A 19,603-nucleotide genomic window follows, 5' to 3' on the forward strand; every position below is an offset into this window, starting at 1 on the left:
GTCTTTGACAATCTGCCCCTAGTAGTAAGGCCTCGAGGAACATGAGTTGATATCATCATCATTATCATTATAGTAGAGGCCCGGTGCATGAATTCATGCACCAATGGAGTCCCTCAGCCTGGCCTGTGGGGTCTGACAGAAACCAGTTCTCTAACATCCCTTGAGGGGTTCTGGATTGTGAGAGGGAGCAAGCCAGGCTGAGGGACCCCACCAGTGCATGATTTGGGCCGTGGAAGGTTGGCCAGCCAGGAAGGGACCACAGGAGGGCTTCAGGGCGTGTTTAGCCCATCTTGCTCAGTCCCGATCCGCCGAGCCCCAGCAGCAAGCTAACCTATGGGTCAGAATGTCTGCCCCCTGGTGGTCAGTGCACATCATAACGAGTGGTTGAGTGGCCTTAGCATATCATTAGCATATTACACTTTGATTGGTTAAATGTATGACCAGATGACTGGACACTTAGTGTATTAGGCTTTTATTATATAGGATAGTAAAGCAGAGAGGCTCTTTCTAGGGATGTGCAAAATTAGGTAACCATGCATTGGTCATGAAATCAATTCAATGGTCATGACTAGCATTTTACAAAAAATAAATCTTATAGAATAAAATAGAAAATAGTAGAGTAAAAACCAAAAGACATTGATGAAAGAAATTGTGGAAGAAACAAATAAATGGAAGGACATTCCACACCCATGGCTTGGAAGAATTGTTAAAATGACCATATTACCCAAAGCAATCTATAGATTCAATGCAATCCCTGTCAAAATTCCAATGGCATTTTTCACAGAAATAGAACAAACAATCCTAAAATTTGTAGGGACATACAAAGACCCTAAATAGCCACAGCAATCTTGAGAAAGAAGAGCAAAGATGAAGGCATCACCCTCCCTGATTTCAAAGTATATCACAAATGAAAACAGTATCATGTTGGCATAAAAACAGACACATAGATCAATGGAACAGAATAGAGAGTCCAGAAATAAACCCATGGATATATGATCGAGTAATATATGACAAAGGAGCCAAGAATACACAATGGGGAAAGGGCAGCCTCTTCAATAAACAGGATAGCCACCTGAAAAAGAATGAAAGAGGACCACTATCTTACACAGAATACAAGAATAAACTCAAAACGTATAAAAGACTTGAATGTTAATGCCTGGAACATAAAACTCCTAGGAGAAAACATAAGCAATAAGTTCCTCAACATTGATCTCAGTGGTGGTTTGTTGAATTTGCCTCCAAAAGTAAAGGCAAAAACAAATAAGCGTGTTTACATCAAAGTGAAAAGCTTCTGGACAGCAAAGGAAACCATCAACAAAATGAAAAGGCAACCTCTGAGAAAAAATATTTGCAAATCATTTATCTCATAAGGGGTTAATATACTATATAATAAAAGGCTAATATGTAAATCGGAGAAAAGGTAGAACGACTGGTTGCTATGATGTGAACTGATCACCAGGTGACAGACACTCAACACAGGAGCTGCCCCCTGCTGGTCAGTGCATTCCCACAGGAGGAGCGCCACTCAGCCAGAAGCCAGGCTCACAGCTGGTGAGTGCAGCTGTTGTGGCAGGAGTCTCTCCCACCTTTGCAGCAGTGCTAAGGATGTCTAATAGCCTGCCTAGGCCCACTCCCTGGGCCTAAGCCATTAGTCAGACACCCCCTAGGGCTCCCAGACTACGAGAGGGCGCAGGCTGAGCTGAGGGACCCTCCCCCCCACAAGTGCATGATTTTTGTGCACTGGGCCTCTAGTCTAAAATGAAGAACTCATACAACTCAATAGAAAAAAACCCCACAAAACACAAGCCAGTAAAAAATGGGCAGGGAAACTAAGTAGACATTTTTTCCAAAGAAGACACACAGAGAGCCAACAGGTACACCAAAAGGTGCTCAAAATCACTAATCATCAAGGAAATGCAAATCAAGCCACGAGATCTCACGTCACACTGTTAGAATGACTATTATTAAAAAAAAACACACACAAGAGAAAACAAATGCTGGCGAGGATGTGGAGAAAAGGGAACTCTTATGCACTGCTGGTAGTGCAACCACCTTGGGAAATAGTATGGAGCTTCCTCAAAAAGTTAAAAATAGAACTCGTATAAGACCCAGCAATTCAATCTCTGGATATTTATCCGAAGAAAATGAATACACTAACAAAAATATATCTGCAACCCCACGTTCATTGCAGCAATTTTACGACAGCATAAATGAGTATCTTGTGCTCATGAATGGATGAATAAAGATTTGATATATAAATATTTTTAGCCACAAAAAAGGAAGGAATCCTGCCATTTGCAACAATATGGAAAGACTTTGAGGCCATTACGCTAAGTGAAACAAGTCAGAGAAAGATAAATACCAGATGATCTCACTTATATGTAGAATCTAAAAACAAAAGGACACATAGGTAATATCTTAATCAATAAAGAAAATTTAAAAATAATAAAAAATGAAAACAAAACAAAACTGAGCTTGATACAAACAACAGATTAGTGGATATCAGAGGTGGCTGTGAGGATGGGCAAAATGGATGAAAATGGTCAAAAGGTACAAACTCCCAGCTATAAAATAAATGTGTCACGAGGATGTAATGTACAGCATGGTGACCATAGTTAGTATACTGTATTGCATATGTGAAAGTTGCTGAGAGAACAGATCTTAAAAGTTCTCATTAAAAAAATCTGGAATAAAATAGAAAATACTAGAGTGTAACTCACATAGCAAGGAAGTATTGTTTTTTTCTGATACAAATGTGTGTAAGTGTGTGTGTGTGTCCTGGGTCATGAAATTAAATGTAATTTTTATTGTGGATCATGGTTTAAATTAATAAAAAGACAACAAAATAAACCAATGGGCATATGGGACTTTGAGCCACTCCAGACTTAAACTGGCCGGAACCACAGCTATCAACCCTCCTTTGGGGATTATGCAAGATTAAGCCACCTCAAACCCACAGGCCCAGCTCAATTTTTCCCTGAACCTCTGTGCCAACCTCCAACTAGACCCCCCTCTCTGCTCTCTCAGCCTTTCTCCCAACTGCCCCCAGGACGAACTCTCAGGCCTAGGCCCCGGTGGCTGCTATGGGCCACACCTCCCCTGTCCTCCCACCCCCGGGCTCATAACCTTCCAGCACTGGGCACAGGTGGACTTTGTATAGACATGTGGTTTGCAGCACTTACGAACTCATTCCAGCTCCAGCTACCCACTGTCCCCTCACCCAGGGGTCCATTTCCTCGCTCCGGCTTCCTCTGAGCAGCTGCCAGAGCAGGAACAATCAGCGGCTAACCAACCGAAGGGCGACTGACAGGCCCGGAGTGCGGGAGCCACAGGCCCTGGGCTCCGAGGGGGAGTGTCTGGGGCAGGTGGTCACACGTTGCCGCCATAGGGGGCCATAGAGAGCGTCCAGCAGAGCTCCTTCATTTTACGGACGAAGACACCGAGGCCCTGGGAGCTCAAGGTCACCCAGTGACTGAATGGCTCCCCTTACCCGGCCAGCACTCAGCCCCTCTCCTCGGACTCTGGAGAGGGTCAATTCCAACAGGCTGGAGCCTAGAGTGAGAGGGGGCATCCGATGCTGGTCAGCGAGCAGGAGGAAGGGTTGGGGGCTAGACACACACAGCCAGGTTTAAATCCCAGGTTGGCCCCTTACGAGCTGGCTGACCCCGAAAGGTTACTTAACCTCTCTGGGCCTCCGTTTCTGTCTTCAGTGTAATGGGCACAGAAGGGACTGAGAAATGCTTGGCATGTACTAAGCTCATAGCACCCACTCAGCAGGGCTGTGCTGATGCACAGCACTGTCCTCTTGGGTTTGTTGTTTGTTTTTTGGAAAAGGGGCAAAGGTCACTGGCAGACAGAGCTGCTCAGCCGAGAATGGGGGATCCAGGAGGCACTAGCGAAGGCAGCTTCAGAAGCTTGACAATCAATAGAGCTTTAGATCAATTTGTCAAAAATCAATTAGCTGAGTGACTAAATGGCTGGAAACTGTCAGACCTTCAAGTCCTGGAAAATCCACTTCAGGAGCAGGGTGGTGGCCACAGCGCTCCATCCTGACCCGCGCCCGGGCCCACCCAGGGCAGCCCCTGCAGCCTCCCAGCCACAGGCCCTGCCTCGCCTCCTCCCAGAAGCCCAGGGTGGTGGCGGGCAGGCGGCAGCCAGCTGCGTTTTCTCTCTTTCTCTCCTTCCCTCTGTCCTTAGCGCCTGTCCTACCTCTCATTCCATCCCATTTCGGTTTTACGGATTGATATTTAGATTAAAGAGATAAACACAGTCGAGGAGCACTGAGGCCTGACAGCCCGAGGAACTCAGACCGTCAATCACCTGCAGCAGCTCAGCTTCCTCTGGCTCCCGGCCGGCACGGCACCACACTGGCTCCACACCGGCCCCTTGATTGGGGATGAGCCCCAGAGCAGATTAAAGGGGCCCACAAATACAGCCCAGGCACCCCCAAAATGGGGGAGAGTGTGTCTACAAAGGCCTTCCAGGCCAGCTTGGGAGCAGGGCTGGGGTGACTTATGTACTATTTACTAGTGCCTCTCTCTCTCTCTCTCAGCCTCCCTCTTCCCCTCCCCAGGCTGCAGATAAAGAATTCAATTTTCTTTTAAACGGTGGGGAAATTGGAAGAGATTTTGTTCTGTTTAAGCACAGCTGGAGTCTCAGGTCTCAAGGGACTGGAGAACAATGAGATCAATTAAGATGCCCGCGGTGAGGGGTGTCAGGAGGAAGTGGGGGGGAGAGGGCATGAGGTGAGGGGGGCCAGGGGGCTGCTCTCAGGAAGGGGAAGGCCCAAGCCTGTCGGGCAGCCCAGCTGCCACCCTTCCGAGCCCTCACCTGCTTGTGTCTGTCAGGTTTTGCTGGTCTCGGGACGGGGCCTACGCAGCGGGCTGGGTTGTCACCTTGTAGACTTACTAATAATTCATGTTGGCAATCTCTGTGATCAGCGTTAGGTGATGGGAGGTTCAAGTTGAACCAAAGCTCTCAGAGGAGGGCGAGGCCCCTGGACGGATGCCTGGCACACAGCGGTGCAGGTACACTGTCTGCATGTGTGTGTGTGTATGTGTGCAGGCTGGGGACTGCGCCCTTCCACCCAGCAGTCCACAGCGCTGCTGGGGTGGGAATTATTCTCTCCATTTCAGAGAGGGGGACTGGACCCCAGGGACAGCTAGTCACCTGCCCACGGCCCTCCTGTGGGAAGAGGCTGAGGCAGGGTCCAGCCAGGGCCGACTGCCCACGTCAGTGTTTGCTGAGGTGCAGCGCCACCTGGCAGTCAGGGGGATGGGACGGGCATGCCTTGCTGGGCCTGGGGAAGAAGCCAGTGCCAACCTGTGCGTGAGCTGGGAGAGGAGGGTGTGCCCCGGAATCTTCCGCCTGTCCCCCTCCACTGCCCCCTGCCTGGCTGGAGACAGCTTCTCTCACCCCCAGCTTCTACCCTAATACCATCCCCGATTCTGCATCCAGCAGCAACCGTGACCCATCAAGTCTCTCCTCAGCAGTCACTTCGACCGGCTGCCTGTCCTAGTCAGTCCCCCTCCCTCCTCCTCTCTGCGCATCCACTGCTGTTCGCCTGCAGCTCCCTCAGCCTGGGGCAGTCCGATCGCCCCCACTTCCACCCCCGCTCGGAGTGAGAAACAGCGCGGCCAGGCTCACAGAGCAGGGCTTGCCCCCGGTCTCCCTGGCTTCCCAGCCTGGTCCCAGCCAGGTTTCCTCCCGCAGGGCATGCAGCGGAGAGGTACCCTGGCCCTGCGGGGCAGCATGCCCTCTGCCAGGGGCCAGCGGGACCAGGGAGCACCGCCTGAGGCCCATGAAGGGGGCTGGCCTTCCCTGCCCACCTGGCTGGGCCATCAGGCTCCCAGAATCCAGGAGAGGCACCCGCATTCGGCGTGTGGGTGTTCCCCGAGCCTGCAGGATGAGGGCGGGGGGATCACAGAGCGGGGGAGGAGGCTCACTGCACTGCACACCCACCAGGCCTCAGTCCGGGCAGTGACATCACAGCACACCTCCCCTTGGTGTCAGCGGCATGCCCTGTGGGTGGAGGAGGGAGAGAGGGACAGGCAGCAGCAGGGCTGTGTTGATGTGGGCAGTGGGAGGACCAGGAGGGAAGGCTGGTGAGCTCTAGGAGCAGGAAGGTGGCCTCCAGAATTGTCACCAAATTTCCGGACAGGACAGGAGGAGGGGCGTGGCACTGCAGGCCAGTGCGTAAGCACAGAACCCTGGAACCCTGGCGGCGGGAGGGGGGTAGTGGTTTCGGGGTGGGGAGGGCAGGTGGGAAGCATGTTTCAGTGACAGGGAGTGACCCCCCTCCCTTCCTTTTCTTGGGCACAGTGAGCCCGAATGAGAGCCTCAGGAGCCAGAGGCCCTGCAACAGCACCGGCCCCTCCCCCCACTTTATAACAAGGACGGGGCTCCCCAAGGACCAACCAGGTTCCCTGGCTGCTGTTGGACCGGCAGGGTACTGCCCCCACCTCACGAGTCTCAGCCAGGAGGTTGGCAGGCCCGGCTGAGACATCCCGAGTGTTTGTACTGAGTGTGTTGGATCCTCCTCTGCCTCTAGGAGCGTTCCACTCAGTTCCACAACCTCCCAGACGGGATGCCAGCAGGGAATCTCCCCGGGCCGCAGAGGGACCCGAGAGGTGGCTGGTCGGGCTTGCACACAGAGCGGAGGGCAGCCAGGCTGGGCCCTGCAAGGCCACTGGTAAGAAAACCCCCCTTTCAGTCTGGCAGCCTCAACTATGGGGGGGGGCGGGGGAGTGAGCAAAAGGTTTACAGCTGTGAGTACTCTTCTCTTACAATTATTCATTCGTTATTGTGTATTTTTCCATAAGAACAACTGCAAACCTACCTTGCCCCATCCGTAATTACAGCCATGTCACCACATCGGGGTCTCCCGACAATCTAGCCACGTGGGCTGGGCAGGCGCAGCATTTCCCACTTCGGGGAAGAAACCAGGTCCCAGAGGACTGACCCTGTCCGAGGTGCCACGGGCCTTCCAAGGGCAGGCTGGGAAGAGGAGCCTGACGTCAGAGGACCTGCATGCCCCTCCTTCCAGGAAGCCTTTCTAAAGAAGAGTGCTCCAGGCTCCCTGACCTGGTCTTCTCATCAATGCCAAGTCGCTCACCCAGCTCAGCTCTGACCACTGAGCAGGCCGGGGCCCAGAGGGCTGGAGAGACACCTGATGGTGCCAGAGGGTCTGGAGGGTCCGGAGCGCCGCCCGGAGACAAAAGCTGGAGTGACGCCGTGGCCTCTTCACCTGGGTCCTGAGAGGCACTTCCAGGCCCTCCCTGCCCTCAGGTCTGGACATCTTAATCCACCTGGTTCATTTTACAGACCAGGAGCTGCTAAGGGAAGAAGGCACCCAAGGACTTGATTCTGAAGGTCAAGCCTTTGAACTCTGGGTCCCTACTCTTTCCCCTTCGCCAGTGGAGACTCACTTCGTTATAACTGGGGGCTGTAAGGGCCTCAAAGCCTGGGTGGGGGGAGCTCCAGGGAGCGGGGAGGTGAGGAAGTCCAGCCCTTCCACCAGCTGGGACGCCCAGGCTGGAGGCGACAGCGCCCTCCTAGTCTGGCTCCCTGAGCCTCTAGGACACTAGGCAAGGAGCCACAGAGACAGGGCCATGCCAGGGTGGGGATCCGGGAGGCCCCTGGCAGCAGGCTCTGCCCAGCTTTTAGTGCAAATTAAAACATTTTCCTTTTCTTCATAATTTTTTCCTGACACAACTGCCCATGAAACATTTTAATAACATCCCAGTAAAGGTCAAGGAGAAGGGATTTCACAGTCCCTGAGCAGCCCTGCGACTCCAGCCCCTCCCACAGCAGAGGAGGTGGAGGTGGGGCTGACCCAGGGGCTGAGCAGAGAATGGCAGGGTGGGGGAGGGGAAAGGTGTGCCCCTGCCAGGAGCTCTGGAATCACCAGGGGAGCTGAGGTGATGATGGCGGGGGTTACCCAGGAGATGTTTTCACATGAATTACTCACATCTTGACAGCAGTTTTGGGGGGTAGGGGGTGAGGGGCCTGTCTCCTGTCCATTTCACATGTGAGGAAATAGAGGCTTAGAGGTGACTGGATAGAACTGCGCACAGCAAAGGCAGGGAGACCGGCCCAAACACTGTTCACTTTCAGCCCTGAGCCCCTTTAGGTGCACCGCCTGGTGCTAGGGCTTATCATCAGGCAGAACTGCTGCCTGTGTCTGTGCAATTCAACAAACGCTGGGCTGCAGGCTGAGAAGGAGGGGGCACGGCTGGACAGACAGGACCGGAGGCTGCCCCAATGAGCCAGCTCTGAACGGAGACCCTCAGGCAGCCTTAGCGTGGAACTCATCTACGACACATGCCCAGGGGCCTGGAGAGGAACTGGAGAAGGGTCCTGGCCCCGAGCAGGGGTCCACACAGGCTCAGAAGCTGCTCCAGTGGCTGAGGAGACCCAGGGTGAGGACCTACTCTCCAGTGCCAGCCCCCGACGGGGTCGGCCTGACACATCGTCCTTGGCACCAGCCAAGGAGGACGCCGCCCCACACCCTGCTCCCTAGGCCCCCTCAACCCGTCCCCAGGGCCACAGCTAACCTGGGGCTGCAAAGTGAGCCCCCTGTCCCCAGCAAGCATACCAGGAAGGGATCCCCAGGCCCCCTCCAAATCTGGAGCTAAAACTTAAACTCTTTGCCACATGGTCCCAGGCCTTAGGGGGTCGGGGCCTCCTCTCCCTGTGAGATCCCTGAAGCACAGATGGCTTGGCTGTCCTTCCCCCTGACATTCAGAGGCGGCCGGAGGGCTGGAGATGCTTTCTTTGGGCACAGAAGGCCCAGCCCCTCGGGGCCGCAGGCGGGTCCGTGGGGCCTCCAGCGCCAGGTGACTGCAAGGAGCACCTTGCGCAAGCCGGCGAAGCCAGGGGCTGGGGACGCGGGGGGGGGAAGCCAGCAGCCGCAGCAGACTTACTGTTGACGTCTGACGGCCCGCCTCGCTAAACATCTGCTTGAAATATTAATAACTGTCAGATGGAAAGGGCCTGGGGGCTCAACACAGCTTCGTGCCATCTGTCTGCAGAGTAAACACACTTTGGAGTAGGGGGCCTGGGATCGGCAGGCAACGTCTCCGTTTGCCACGAGGACGGAGCAAGAAATCGGAGAGAGGACTCTGGGGGCCTCCGTGTGGGCAGGGTGGAGCGGCAGTGAGTAAAACTCCACAACATTCGTTGAGCACCTACTATAGGCAAGACCCTGAGCTTGTGTCACACACAGCTACCACTTTGATCTGCTCAGCGATGGATCCTCTTTCTTCTGATAACAGGACATTCTCTGAAGGGGCCCCTCCCTGTTTCCGGCCCATGGATGGGCGGACCCCAACCCCCAGCTCCACACCGGGGAGGGGGACCCGTTTCTAGTACGTCCGAATCATGACGACTCCCTCCAGGACGGCCCCACAAGCTGGGTCAATGGAAACCCGCTCTGGGACTTGAGCTGGAGCTACTGAAAGATAAAGGCTTTTAGGCGGGCTGATGAATTGGTAAGAAGTGAGCCCCGGGGCGCCGCTGTCCCCCCTCTGCCAGAAGGAAAACACCCAGCCCTGTGCTGAAGTCAAACTCCCACTCAGCCCAGTGCCGGGACACAGCCCTGCCTGAAATCGCTTCTACTTGGGAGTTGCATGAGCCGATCCTTTATTTATTTGTTTATTTATATATATATATATATATATATATATATATATATATATATATATATATAAATATATATATATATATATTTTTTTTTTTTTTTTGTTTGCCTGAAACACGTTTCTGTCTCTTGAAACTGAAAAGTACTGACTGGTACAAAGGGACACTGGGAAGGACCCTTATCAAAGTCCAAACCAAGGGCAGCTGGGGATACCACGTGCCCTCGAATAGCCCATTCTCCCCTGGAGCCTGTGCCCGGAGAGGGGGCTGGCACCTCTTCCCTGTAGAGGACCTTCCAGGGCTGCTGGCCCCCCAGGTGCTGTCCCTCTCACAGACAAGGGAGAAAACCCAGTCTCCTTGGCCCCATCACATCCTCACTCAGGCTGGCCTCTTCTCCACACTGTGTGCTGGCCAACGGAGCCCCATTCAGCAGAGTCCAGATGCTTGAACACACCAACGCCAATACCTCCGACAGCCCAGGGCTTCCCAGACTGCCTCTGGCTGCTCCCCATGGCGGACCCCGGAACGCAGTGGCCCCGGAGGAGGGCGGGACTCACCAGCACGGTCACCACAGAGGTCCCCACGGTGACGTTCTCGTACAGGCTGACGTTGTACAGCGGCTGGCTGAAGATGGGCCGGTTGTCGTTCTCGTTGATGAGGGCGATCTTCACCTTGGCGTAGCCCACGTGGTCGGGCACGCTCTCGTTGGCAAAGAGCTGCGGGTGCAGAGCAGGGCCCTGGTGAGCTCCCATGCGCTTCCGGGGCCTTTGTCCCCATAAGTCCCCCCGGGGCCTTGGCTGGTCCCAACCCAGACCACCGGTCAGAGCCACTGCCCATCCCAGGAGTGTGCCATTGTGTGTCCCTCCATCCATGGTCACAGGCTAGCTAGAGTGTCCACTGACTCTGCTGGGAGGGAGCCCCTGTGAGGGCGGGGCTGGCAGGGTCTGGACAGGAGAGCGCCGGATGGGTTTCTGAGGCTTTGACGGCACCCGGGCAACTTCTACTCAATGCCTGGACGTTTCCTTGTCCTTGAGAAGGGACGACCCAGCCCAGCCCCTGCCACAGCTCAGTGAGCCAGACTCACAGGGAAGGGTGAGAAGAGGTGGGATTGAAGGGGATGGTGTCAACCTCCCACCCCCACTTCACCGGAAACCCCCCACCTGGCCAGGAAGACAGTGAAAGGGGCCTTACGTCAAAGTCGTAGCGCTCCACGGTCTCGTAGTCCAGGGGGATGGCCACCCGGATGCGGATGTCCGCTCTCCCTTGGACGGAGGTGGGGGAGATGATGAAGTGGTGGGAGTTGTTCCCCACCAGGTACACCTCGAACATGCTGTTCAGGCCCTGGGTTAAGAGTGGAGGAGAAGCCAGTCAGAAGGGCGCAGGAGGCCAAGGCCAGGAGCGCGGCTGGAGGGCGGAGCTGCGTTGGTGCAGGAGGTTGGATGAGGGGCAGGGGCAGATCTGACCCTGGTCCCTGGGTCCCAGCCCCCACTGAATGATCCTAGCCCAGTTCCCTGACCCCCTCCTGCCCTGTCTAGGCCCTTTGGGAGTCTTTTCCAGCCTTTCCCTTCATCACCGTTGGATGCTCACAACAACCCTTGCAGGTGGTTTGGTTCATTTTCCACCTCCTGCTCCTTTCACCCTGTCCGTGACCCACATGTGAGGGATCTTCCAGCCGTAAGCCCCACAGGGCAATGGAGGAAAGGCCAGAGGGAGGGGAGAGAAGCAGGTGCCTAGGTAGGCCTGGACAGGAGAGGGCACGAGGCAGCAGGACCCCGGTTCTCTCTCCCGTCCTCTCTCTGGAACGTGCTGATGATGAGAACACTGGCTTGCTTACACGTGGAGCAGGGATAATTCCACAGGCTGAGCGGCAACGTGGACCCCGAGTGCCCCACACTGTGGCCAGCCTTCGGTGGGCTGGAGAACGCCGGGTCTCAGCCAGCCAGAGCTACCACACCCTTGCAGGCCCTGCTAAGGCCCAGTTGCTTGGTTTCAGTCTATAATAGCTTCAGGTGTGGGGCCTGCTCCCTCTAAGTTAGGTGTTTCTGATCCTTCTAACCAGGCTCGGGCTCACGGAGGCCTCAGATGCTGCCCGGCTCATCCTCACACACAGTGTGTGAGGTCTCCATGGGACCAGGTCCCCAGATCAGGAGTGGCAGGTGGCATGTGGTTTATAACCAACCGGTCAGGAGCCTCTCCCGACCCAGGCTGCAGATGCCCAGCAGGTCCACATGGACATGTGTGTGGCTCTGGGCCTGCAAAGGGAAGCACGCCTTTCTTCTCGGTTGCTCAGGGATATTGAGGTGGGGGGGGGGATGTAGAGGGGCCCTGGGAACCTATTCCTGATGAGAAGGGGGCAGCCAGGCAACCCCAAAGCCCGTGAATGAGGTCCAATAGTTCATCCAGGAACGAGACCCTCCCGAGAGCCTGAGAGGCCCAGGTTCTCATGCCTCTGGGGCTGTCCCGCAGATGCACAAATACGACTGAAGAATAAATGCATGCTAGCATTTCCCCATCAGTTTCTTCAGCTGCTTCCATTTAGAACTACAAACTAGCACAACAAGGGCACTTCACTGAGCCTTTCCTGGGAGCCCGGAAGCAGGCCTGGGCCCTGCCACCGGTTCAGCGAGTTTGAAGGGGAAGGTGGAAGGGGAGCCTCTCCTGCCAACTTGGGGTCCAGGCAAGCAGTGGGGTCTCCAGAGCCCCAGCCTGAAATGGCTCCCACAGGCTGTGCAGGCGACGCTCCCCTGGGTCTGTCAGGCTGTGCAGTTTGCAGTTGTCCCCGGCGTGGAAGCCATCCGTCAGGTGGAGGGGATCAATTAAATGCCCGAAGGGGCACTAATAGCCAGAGCTGGTGGAGTGTGACAGCTCTGAGCAGGTGACACCTACACATCTCCCTCCCCTGGACCTGGGCCCTCCACCCCAGAACCGGGAGCCCTGAGAGGGGAGGCTGAGCTGTGCTCAGGCAGGTGGAGCAGCACCCCCTGTGGGCCCCCTCCCCTCGGTACCCACCAGGCCTCCCCAGCCGGACCCTGCCCAGGCTCACTTACCAGGTTCTATCAGTGGGGGCCAGTCAGTTAAAGGATACGGAGCCAGAGGAGGAGCCAGAGAGGAATGGAGAGGAGGAAGGAACCAGAGAGAAAAGATGGTGAGATCCAAGGTCAGGGTAAAGAAGAGGGGCCAAGAGGGACCCCAGGAACATACCCGCTTCAGGGGAACAGCCCCCTCTGCCCCTGAGAGGCCACAGCCTCTGGGAGTGCATGCTCACAGGTGCTGGGAGGTCTATGCAGCCCCACATCCAGAGGACGGGAGGGACACAGAGGAAGAGGTACAAGGCCAGAGGGGGAGGCAGACTGAGCTCCTGTCTCCCTGAGCTCAGAGTGCACACCCAGAGGGGTGGGCAGGGCAGTGGGGGAGGCTGGGAGAGGAAGGAAGGGCCAGGTCCCAAGGTCAAAACCCCTGGACAAAACCCCTGTAGGAAATGACCCCACGCACTGGCGTGTTTTGGATGCCCTAATGTAGGAAATGTTAAAGAGGTAAGTACAGACATGGAGAACATTCACACAATTCTAAAGCGGCCAGGGCACACAGTCACCTTCTTTTCCCTGTCGCCCTGGCCACCGAGAGCCTTCCGGAGACCTCAGCACACCCAGGACCCCAGGTGCCTGGACACAGACGGGAACGCGTATGCACACTGCTCTGTCGGATTTTTTTCTAATTACTTAAAGCTATGTCGTGTAGATTTCTCCGTAACCGCGCAAATAGATGATGCTATGAACAATAACACGGCATGCATTTGCTGGGCACCTACTCTGTGCCAGGCTCTGACCTGTGGTTACCGTGGGAATGAGGCCCAGGCCTCAGGCACTGTAAACCCCCGTGGGAGCAGGCACGCAGCTGGGTGATGGGCCTTCAGAGTTTTTCCTCACCCAGTCCTCTGTGCATCCTCTTCCCACAGGCCACAGGGTGGAGATGAAAGAAAGCTGGAGCTTGGAAACCTCTCTGGGGGAAACGGGGCTCAGAGACGTTGAATGTGCCAACCAAGGCTGCACAGGTGCCTGTGGCACAGCGGGGCGAGGCTCCAGGCTGGGTGCCCTCGGGCCAAAAGAAGTGGAGTCGGGGCCTGAGGTGGGTGCCACCCAAACACGGCTCCAGAGCAAAGGGAGCTGGGAACACTGAGACACTGCCAGCGGGTGCCCCAGCAGGGAGCTCTGAACCGGCTTCAGGAAGGAATGGAAGGAAATGGACTCAGAGAAGGGATGGCAGGTGGAGGAAGTGGTTTTGCGCACGTTCTTAGTCCTTAGGGTCTATGAGAACCTCCTGGGGGCTTTGTTAACTAGATGGCTGCCCGCCCCCAGGAATACTGACTCAGGAGGCCTGGGTTGGGGCCTGTAAATTTGCATTTCTAACAAGTTCCAGGTGATGCGGTTATGCTGCTGGTCTGAGATCACCTTTTGAGAACCACTGGCCTCAGCAAAGGCATGGCGCTGGGAGTGAAATGCTTGATGATTAGTCCGACAGGTGAGCCGATTTGCAAAGGGCCGGTGCGGGGAAGCTGGCCTGATTGCTGGGATAACGGGAGGCGCTGTGGGCCTCCTGAAGTCCCCCGCAAGTGCCATCTTGAGGGCTTTCACGTCGTTCCCACAAGCAGCGAGGAATGCTCCATGCTCTCTAGAGCAGCGGAGGTCAGAAGAGGAAGGTGAACTTGGCAGCCACGCCGGAGCCACACCAGTGCAGCCCCTCTCCTCTGACTGCACGACAGAACTGCCGGCGGGCTCTGCAGAGAAACACGGATGCCCAGGGCCACAGCGTCACGGTCCTGCAGGGGGGAGCCCGGACAGCTGCGTTTTCCTGATGCTCCTGAGGCACCCCGCTGCACAGCCGGGGCTGGGAAGACATTGCACACAGGGATGCAGAGGGGCGAGCAGGGGGGAGGCAGAGGGGAAGTTTCCCACGGGCCACACATCAAAGCCACCTGGGGAACTCTGAACTCTCACGATGCCCAGACCAAGGCAATCAGACCTGTCGGGTGGGAGGGGCAGGGAGCAACCAGACATCAGGATTTGGTAACGCTCTCCGGATTGTTCCTTCTGCTGTGCATCCTAGGAAGGGTGAGAGCTCCTAGGGCACACCAGTGGTTCTCTGGGTGTGGTACCTGGATCCTTGGCATCAGAGTCACCTAGGAACTTGTCAGTAACGCAAATGTATGGGCCACGCCCAGCTCTACTGAATTAGGAAGCCTGGAGAGGGGGCCCAGCACTGTTTTTTGTTGCTGGTGGTGTTTTGTTAATCCTCTAGGAGAGTTGAAAAGAGAGAGGGAAAGACAAAACTGTCAGTTGTGAGAGAAACACATGGATTGGTTGCCTCTGGCAAGAGCCAGATCAGGGCCCAGGCCAGGGAGGAGCCTGCAGCGAAGGCGCGTGCCCTTGACCGGAATTGAACCCAGGACCCTTTGATCTGCAGACTGACACTCTAGCCACTGAGCCAAACTGGCGAGGGCCCCGGTGCTGTTTCAAGGAGCCCTCCTTGTGCTCTGATACACGCTCAAGTTTGAGAATCACCAGGATGGAGCAAGGCTAGGGAAGGAGCCAGGCTCAGACGGACATGGTGGCTGAGCAGCTGGAGAGAGAAGGCTGAGTTACAACCTTGGGGTGGGGGTGGTGCACTGGAGCTGTGATCACGTGCACAGGCAGAGAGGGCGCTGAGCTCGTGTGGATTCCGCTTGTGCACCCGGCCAGGCCTGAGCGCTGCGTTTCCTGCCCCGTGGGCTTCCTGGGAGGTCTCTCCCCGGATGAGGTCTGCATCCTTCCCTGGACCTGCCAGCAGCGGCTGGCAGTTCCCCAGGCCTGACCCTGCAGCTTCAGGACCTCGCAAAGCTGTCCTGAGACCCCAGAGCCACTTTCTGGCCAAGTCCCCTCAAATGCTCAGCCTGGCCTCAGTGAGAGGGTAACCTGTTCAAGCCACACAGCTGCCATCAAAGGAGTCTGACTCCTGCGGTCTAAGTTCTTAATTGCCCTGTCCTGGCCTCCCCAGTGCCCCTCCCACTGCAAAGCTCTGTTCCACACCCCCGCCCCCTGCACAGGGCACCTCTCCCAAAGTCAGGGAGCAAGCTAGGGTTAGGGAAGTGGGGCTGGTGGAGGGCCTCCTCCCGCCCGGCCCTCACTCACTGCCAGGCCCTGCAGGGGGCTCTTGGTGGGGTGAGATGGGAGGGAGGGAGGCGGAGAGACGGGAGGCCCTCTTGGAGCTGATGAGGGGCAATTTTGTTGGGAAGGGAGATAAAGAGGAACATCAAAAGGAGTCCCGGGGCGTGTGGAGAGGGACCTGGTGGATTAAATTCTCTTCCAGCTGGGAGCGGTGATGAGAAGGCTGATAGCTGGCAGCTGCAGCAGCGCCCGCCCACCCTCCCCTTATCAGGCTGGGGAGCCGGCGCTGCGGGGCTGTGGGGGTTTATTTACTTATCGGGAGGGGAAAGGACACTCCTCGCCTCCACCTCTGCTGGTCTCCACCCCAAGCAGCAGGCCCTGCTTTGCTGCTGGTGACTGAAGTCTTGCCACCCCCCACATAGGGCAGCAGGACAGCTGGGCATTATCAGTTGCTGCCAGAAGGGGCTGGGTCCCTCCACTCCCCCACACCTTGCCCCCCCCCCCCCTCCAAGTGGAGGGGTGGCCTGGAGAGCCGCCCGCCCGAGCAGGCACTCACTGTCCAGAAGCAACCTCCTTGTCTCTGCAGTGACCAGCTCTGCGGCTCTGAATGGCCCCAGTGTTGTTTTCCAAGTATTTTATTGAGAGGTTCTTCTGGGCCGGGTCTTCTACAAGCATCTGCTCCTTGCAGGCTCACAGCAACCTGAGGACTAGTCCCCCTAAGGAAGGCAGGCCTGGCCCCGCCCCCAGACGCCTTCCCTGGATGTGGAGGGTGCAGATGTCTCCTGCATCCCTCTGGCTCTCCCAACCCAGAAGCACCTCCCTGCTGCCGGAGGCACCTGTTAGCCCCCCCGGGGATGCGCTCTCCTGGCTTTGGTTGGGGCGGTAGCTGGTTGGTGACTCAGTGGAGCGAGAAGTGGGAACAGGCCCTGTATCCTCCTGACTGCGTGACCTTGGGCAACTCACTTCCACCCCTGGAGCCTCAGGCCCTTCATCTGAGAGGCAGGGGGAGAGAGGCAGGCCGCAGGGTTAAGGAGCGGGATTATCTCTTTGCCCCACATTTTGAGAGCCTTGAATGCATTCTTCCTTTATACCCCACATGCGAGGGGACCCTAACCCACCCTATACTGTTCCTTTTAGCGGGAGAAGAAAGAACAGGGACATGCAAATGCAGGGTGGGCGAGGGGAGGCAGCAAGGACCAAGGCGGTCTTTACATGGGGGTTGGGATGGGCTGTGCAGTTGTGAATCAAGACGGAGATGGGCCAGGGACCCATGGAGGCACCCACGGAGTGCTGTGGGCTGGTGGGACACCCTTAGCCCAAGCTGGGAATGGGGAGGGGACCTGCAGTGCAGAGATGGGCCCCCAAAGTAGCGTCACCCTCACGGAAGCCCTGTCCGGAACTTAGGCCTGCCAGGGAAGAGCCCGCGACCAGTAATGCCAGGGTGCGAAGCCCTGAGCTCCAGTGGTGGCTAAAAGCACACGGCCTGACCCAGCTTTGGGCACTGCCCTTTTCCGCTGTGTGGTTTTGCCCAAAGAATTTTACCTCCTTGAGCCTCAATGTCCTCTTCGGCAAGATTGGCAGAACAAAGGCTGTCCGGTAGGGCTACTGTGGGTGAGCTGCAACATCTCGGCAAATGCCCGGCTCAGAGTAAGTGCTCAGTAAAGGAGAGTTATTATTGTTCTAGAAGGGGGCGGGCAGGAGGGGCTGATCTCTAGACCCCGGCCAGGAAAGAGAGCACGCGAAGGCTTGGATGTGTGCAGGGGTGAGGGGAGCCCCTCCTGGGCAGGGGCCCTCGTTCTCCCTCCCGCCAGTGCCTGCTGCTCTGATCCATGCTATTGACAGAGAAAATCAAAGCCCAGTGAAGATGCTTTATCTCTCCTTTGTCAATCCTCTCACTCAATTAACCCCAATCAGACGTGCCCGAGTGAACGTTGGCAGAAGGCCAGCCTGTCTTCACCCCACCTCGAAGCCTGCAGTTTCTCCCTCCAGACCCCACGCCTAAGGGGGGGGGGTACGTTTCTCTGGCCCTGCCTCCCCGGGGCAGCTTCCCATGCCCAGTGTACCAGGCATCACCCCCATTCCCAGGGGATGATGGGAAGGAGCCCTGTTGGTGGTCACTGGCCCCTAACCCTGCCTCAACCCCCAAGTTTTAAGAGTCCAGGAGCACTGATGCTGGCACTTCATGGGCAATTCCTGGGTGAGGGACCACCGTCTGTCTGCTGCTGCTCTCCCACCTCCTCCTGCTCTCGGGCACAGAATTCCAATTCCAGGGCCTGCAGGGCCATGCCACTTGGTGGGAGCTCGGTATTCCAGCTTGTCCAGCCATCAGAGCGCCGTTTCTCCACCTGGAGGCGGCCACCTCTCAGGCCTGCTTCAGGTGAAGGAGACAGCACTCACTTCGGGCTCTTGCCCACCTACCGCCCTTCGCAAGCCCCTCTGCGCTTTGGGCCCTTGAGCAACCCCGTTTTCTCTGGATCTGCCATTTCTCCCTGTGTGACCAGGCAAACCCTCGGTTCCCACTGGGCCTCAGTTTCCCGATCTACACAATGGGAAGTACTCTGAGAACCCACTGATACCTGCTGTGCGCTTCAAACTGCTCCCCATTCCCCCCCCCCCCCTCTCTCGGCATCTTCTCTCTTACTCTGTTCATCTTTGTCTCCCCTTCATGCCCTCTCCTCTCCTCCCTCTCCTTTCCCTTTCCTTCTACCCTTCCTGCTCTTTTCCCTCTCCTTTCTCTTTTCCATTTCTCTCTCTCTCCTTTACCATCTACCTCCATTTTTCTCTCTCTCCTCCTCCTGTTGCTCCTTTCCTCCCCCCCTATTGTGCCTGTCCCTCTCTGCCAGACCCCCTCCCCCTTTCCCTCCCCCTCCCCCTCCCAGGTTATCTGTTGGATTCCACACACGCCTGCACAGACGGGATCAATCCCAGGCTGCCTTGCCTTCAGCTTATCTCTGCTCCAAATGATTGATTTTCCCTCTTTAAGAGTAATTTGCTGGTGAATTCCATGTATTGCAAAAACCCTTGTGAAACCTAATTCAATCCGATTGGCATCTGGCACTTGGGAGAAAGAATACTAGGGAGCTGTCAATTTCATCCCACAGTCGTGTGTACAGGAGGCGTGTCTAGAGAAGGGGTGCCAGGTGAGCAGGTGTTCTTCCTCTGCACATGCGCACCTCCCCTCCCCTCTCCTCCCCTCGCCCTCAGAAAGGATCTTGTCCATTGGCCTGTCAGCCAGCCCCAGCTCTTCTGGGAAATGAATTATAAGGTGCATTGGGCACTGCATTAAGGTAAATGAGGCTCAGGTGCTTTCAAATTCTATTTTCCCAGTCCGCACCCCGGTGCACTATGGGAAACTCACACCTCCAAAGCCCAGCGACACCTGACCACCTGCCTCTCTCCGTGCCCCCTCCCCATTTTCCTGGCCGAGTCCCACCTCCAGGGACCCAGCAAAGCTCGTGTCAAAGGTGATAGGTCAGCCCCGCTCTCTCTTTTCCACATCCCAGGCTTGTTTGGCTCAGCGCCTCAGTTCCCCTCCTCTGGGAGTGGGCCACCTCTCAGGCCTGAATCAGATGAGGGGGCACCAGCTGTCCCAGTTCGCCTGGGACTGAGAGGGTTCCCAGGACTTACAACTCACAGAGCTAAAACCTGGCCATCTTGGGCAAACCATGAGAGCTGGTTCCCAGCTTCACCATCTGGGCCTGAGAGCCTAGTAGGGGTCGACTGGCACCACTGCCCAGGCCTGGAGGTCCTGCACTTAGCGTGGTAAACAAGGGGTTCTAAGCATCTAGTTCCAACCACGCTACCCCGGGTCCTCCGGGTGCTCC

The 19,603-nt window shown here is 56.3% G+C and overlaps 1 protein-coding gene across 3 annotated transcripts in view; it reads right to left on the minus strand.

Annotated features, from left to right (window-relative positions):
- Window positions 1–19,603, minus strand: part of CDH23 (cadherin related 23) — a 387,029-nt gene that overhangs the window by 146,298 nt on the left and 221,128 nt on the right. For all 3 annotated transcript variants that reach the window (XR_006741668.1, XM_036438196.2, XM_045581750.1), the window contains exons 12-14: window positions 12,687–12,692; window positions 10,831–10,980; window positions 10,197–10,355 (exon numbers count right to left, since the gene is read on the minus strand). Coding sequence is in view for 2 of the 3 variants with exons in the window: in XM_036438196.2 (XP_036294089.1) it covers window positions 10,197–10,355; window positions 10,831–10,980; window positions 12,687–12,692 (315 nt within the window). In the remaining variant the exon portion in view is untranslated. The remainder of the gene's footprint in view (window positions 1–10,196; window positions 10,356–10,830; window positions 10,981–12,686; window positions 12,693–19,603) is intronic.

Source organism: Pipistrellus kuhlii, unplaced genomic scaffold, assembly GCF_014108245.1.
Source record: "Pipistrellus kuhlii isolate mPipKuh1 unplaced genomic scaffold, mPipKuh1.p scaffold_m20_p_15, whole genome shotgun sequence".
Taxonomy (NCBI): Eukaryota; Metazoa; Chordata; class Mammalia; order Chiroptera; family Vespertilionidae; genus Pipistrellus; species Pipistrellus kuhlii.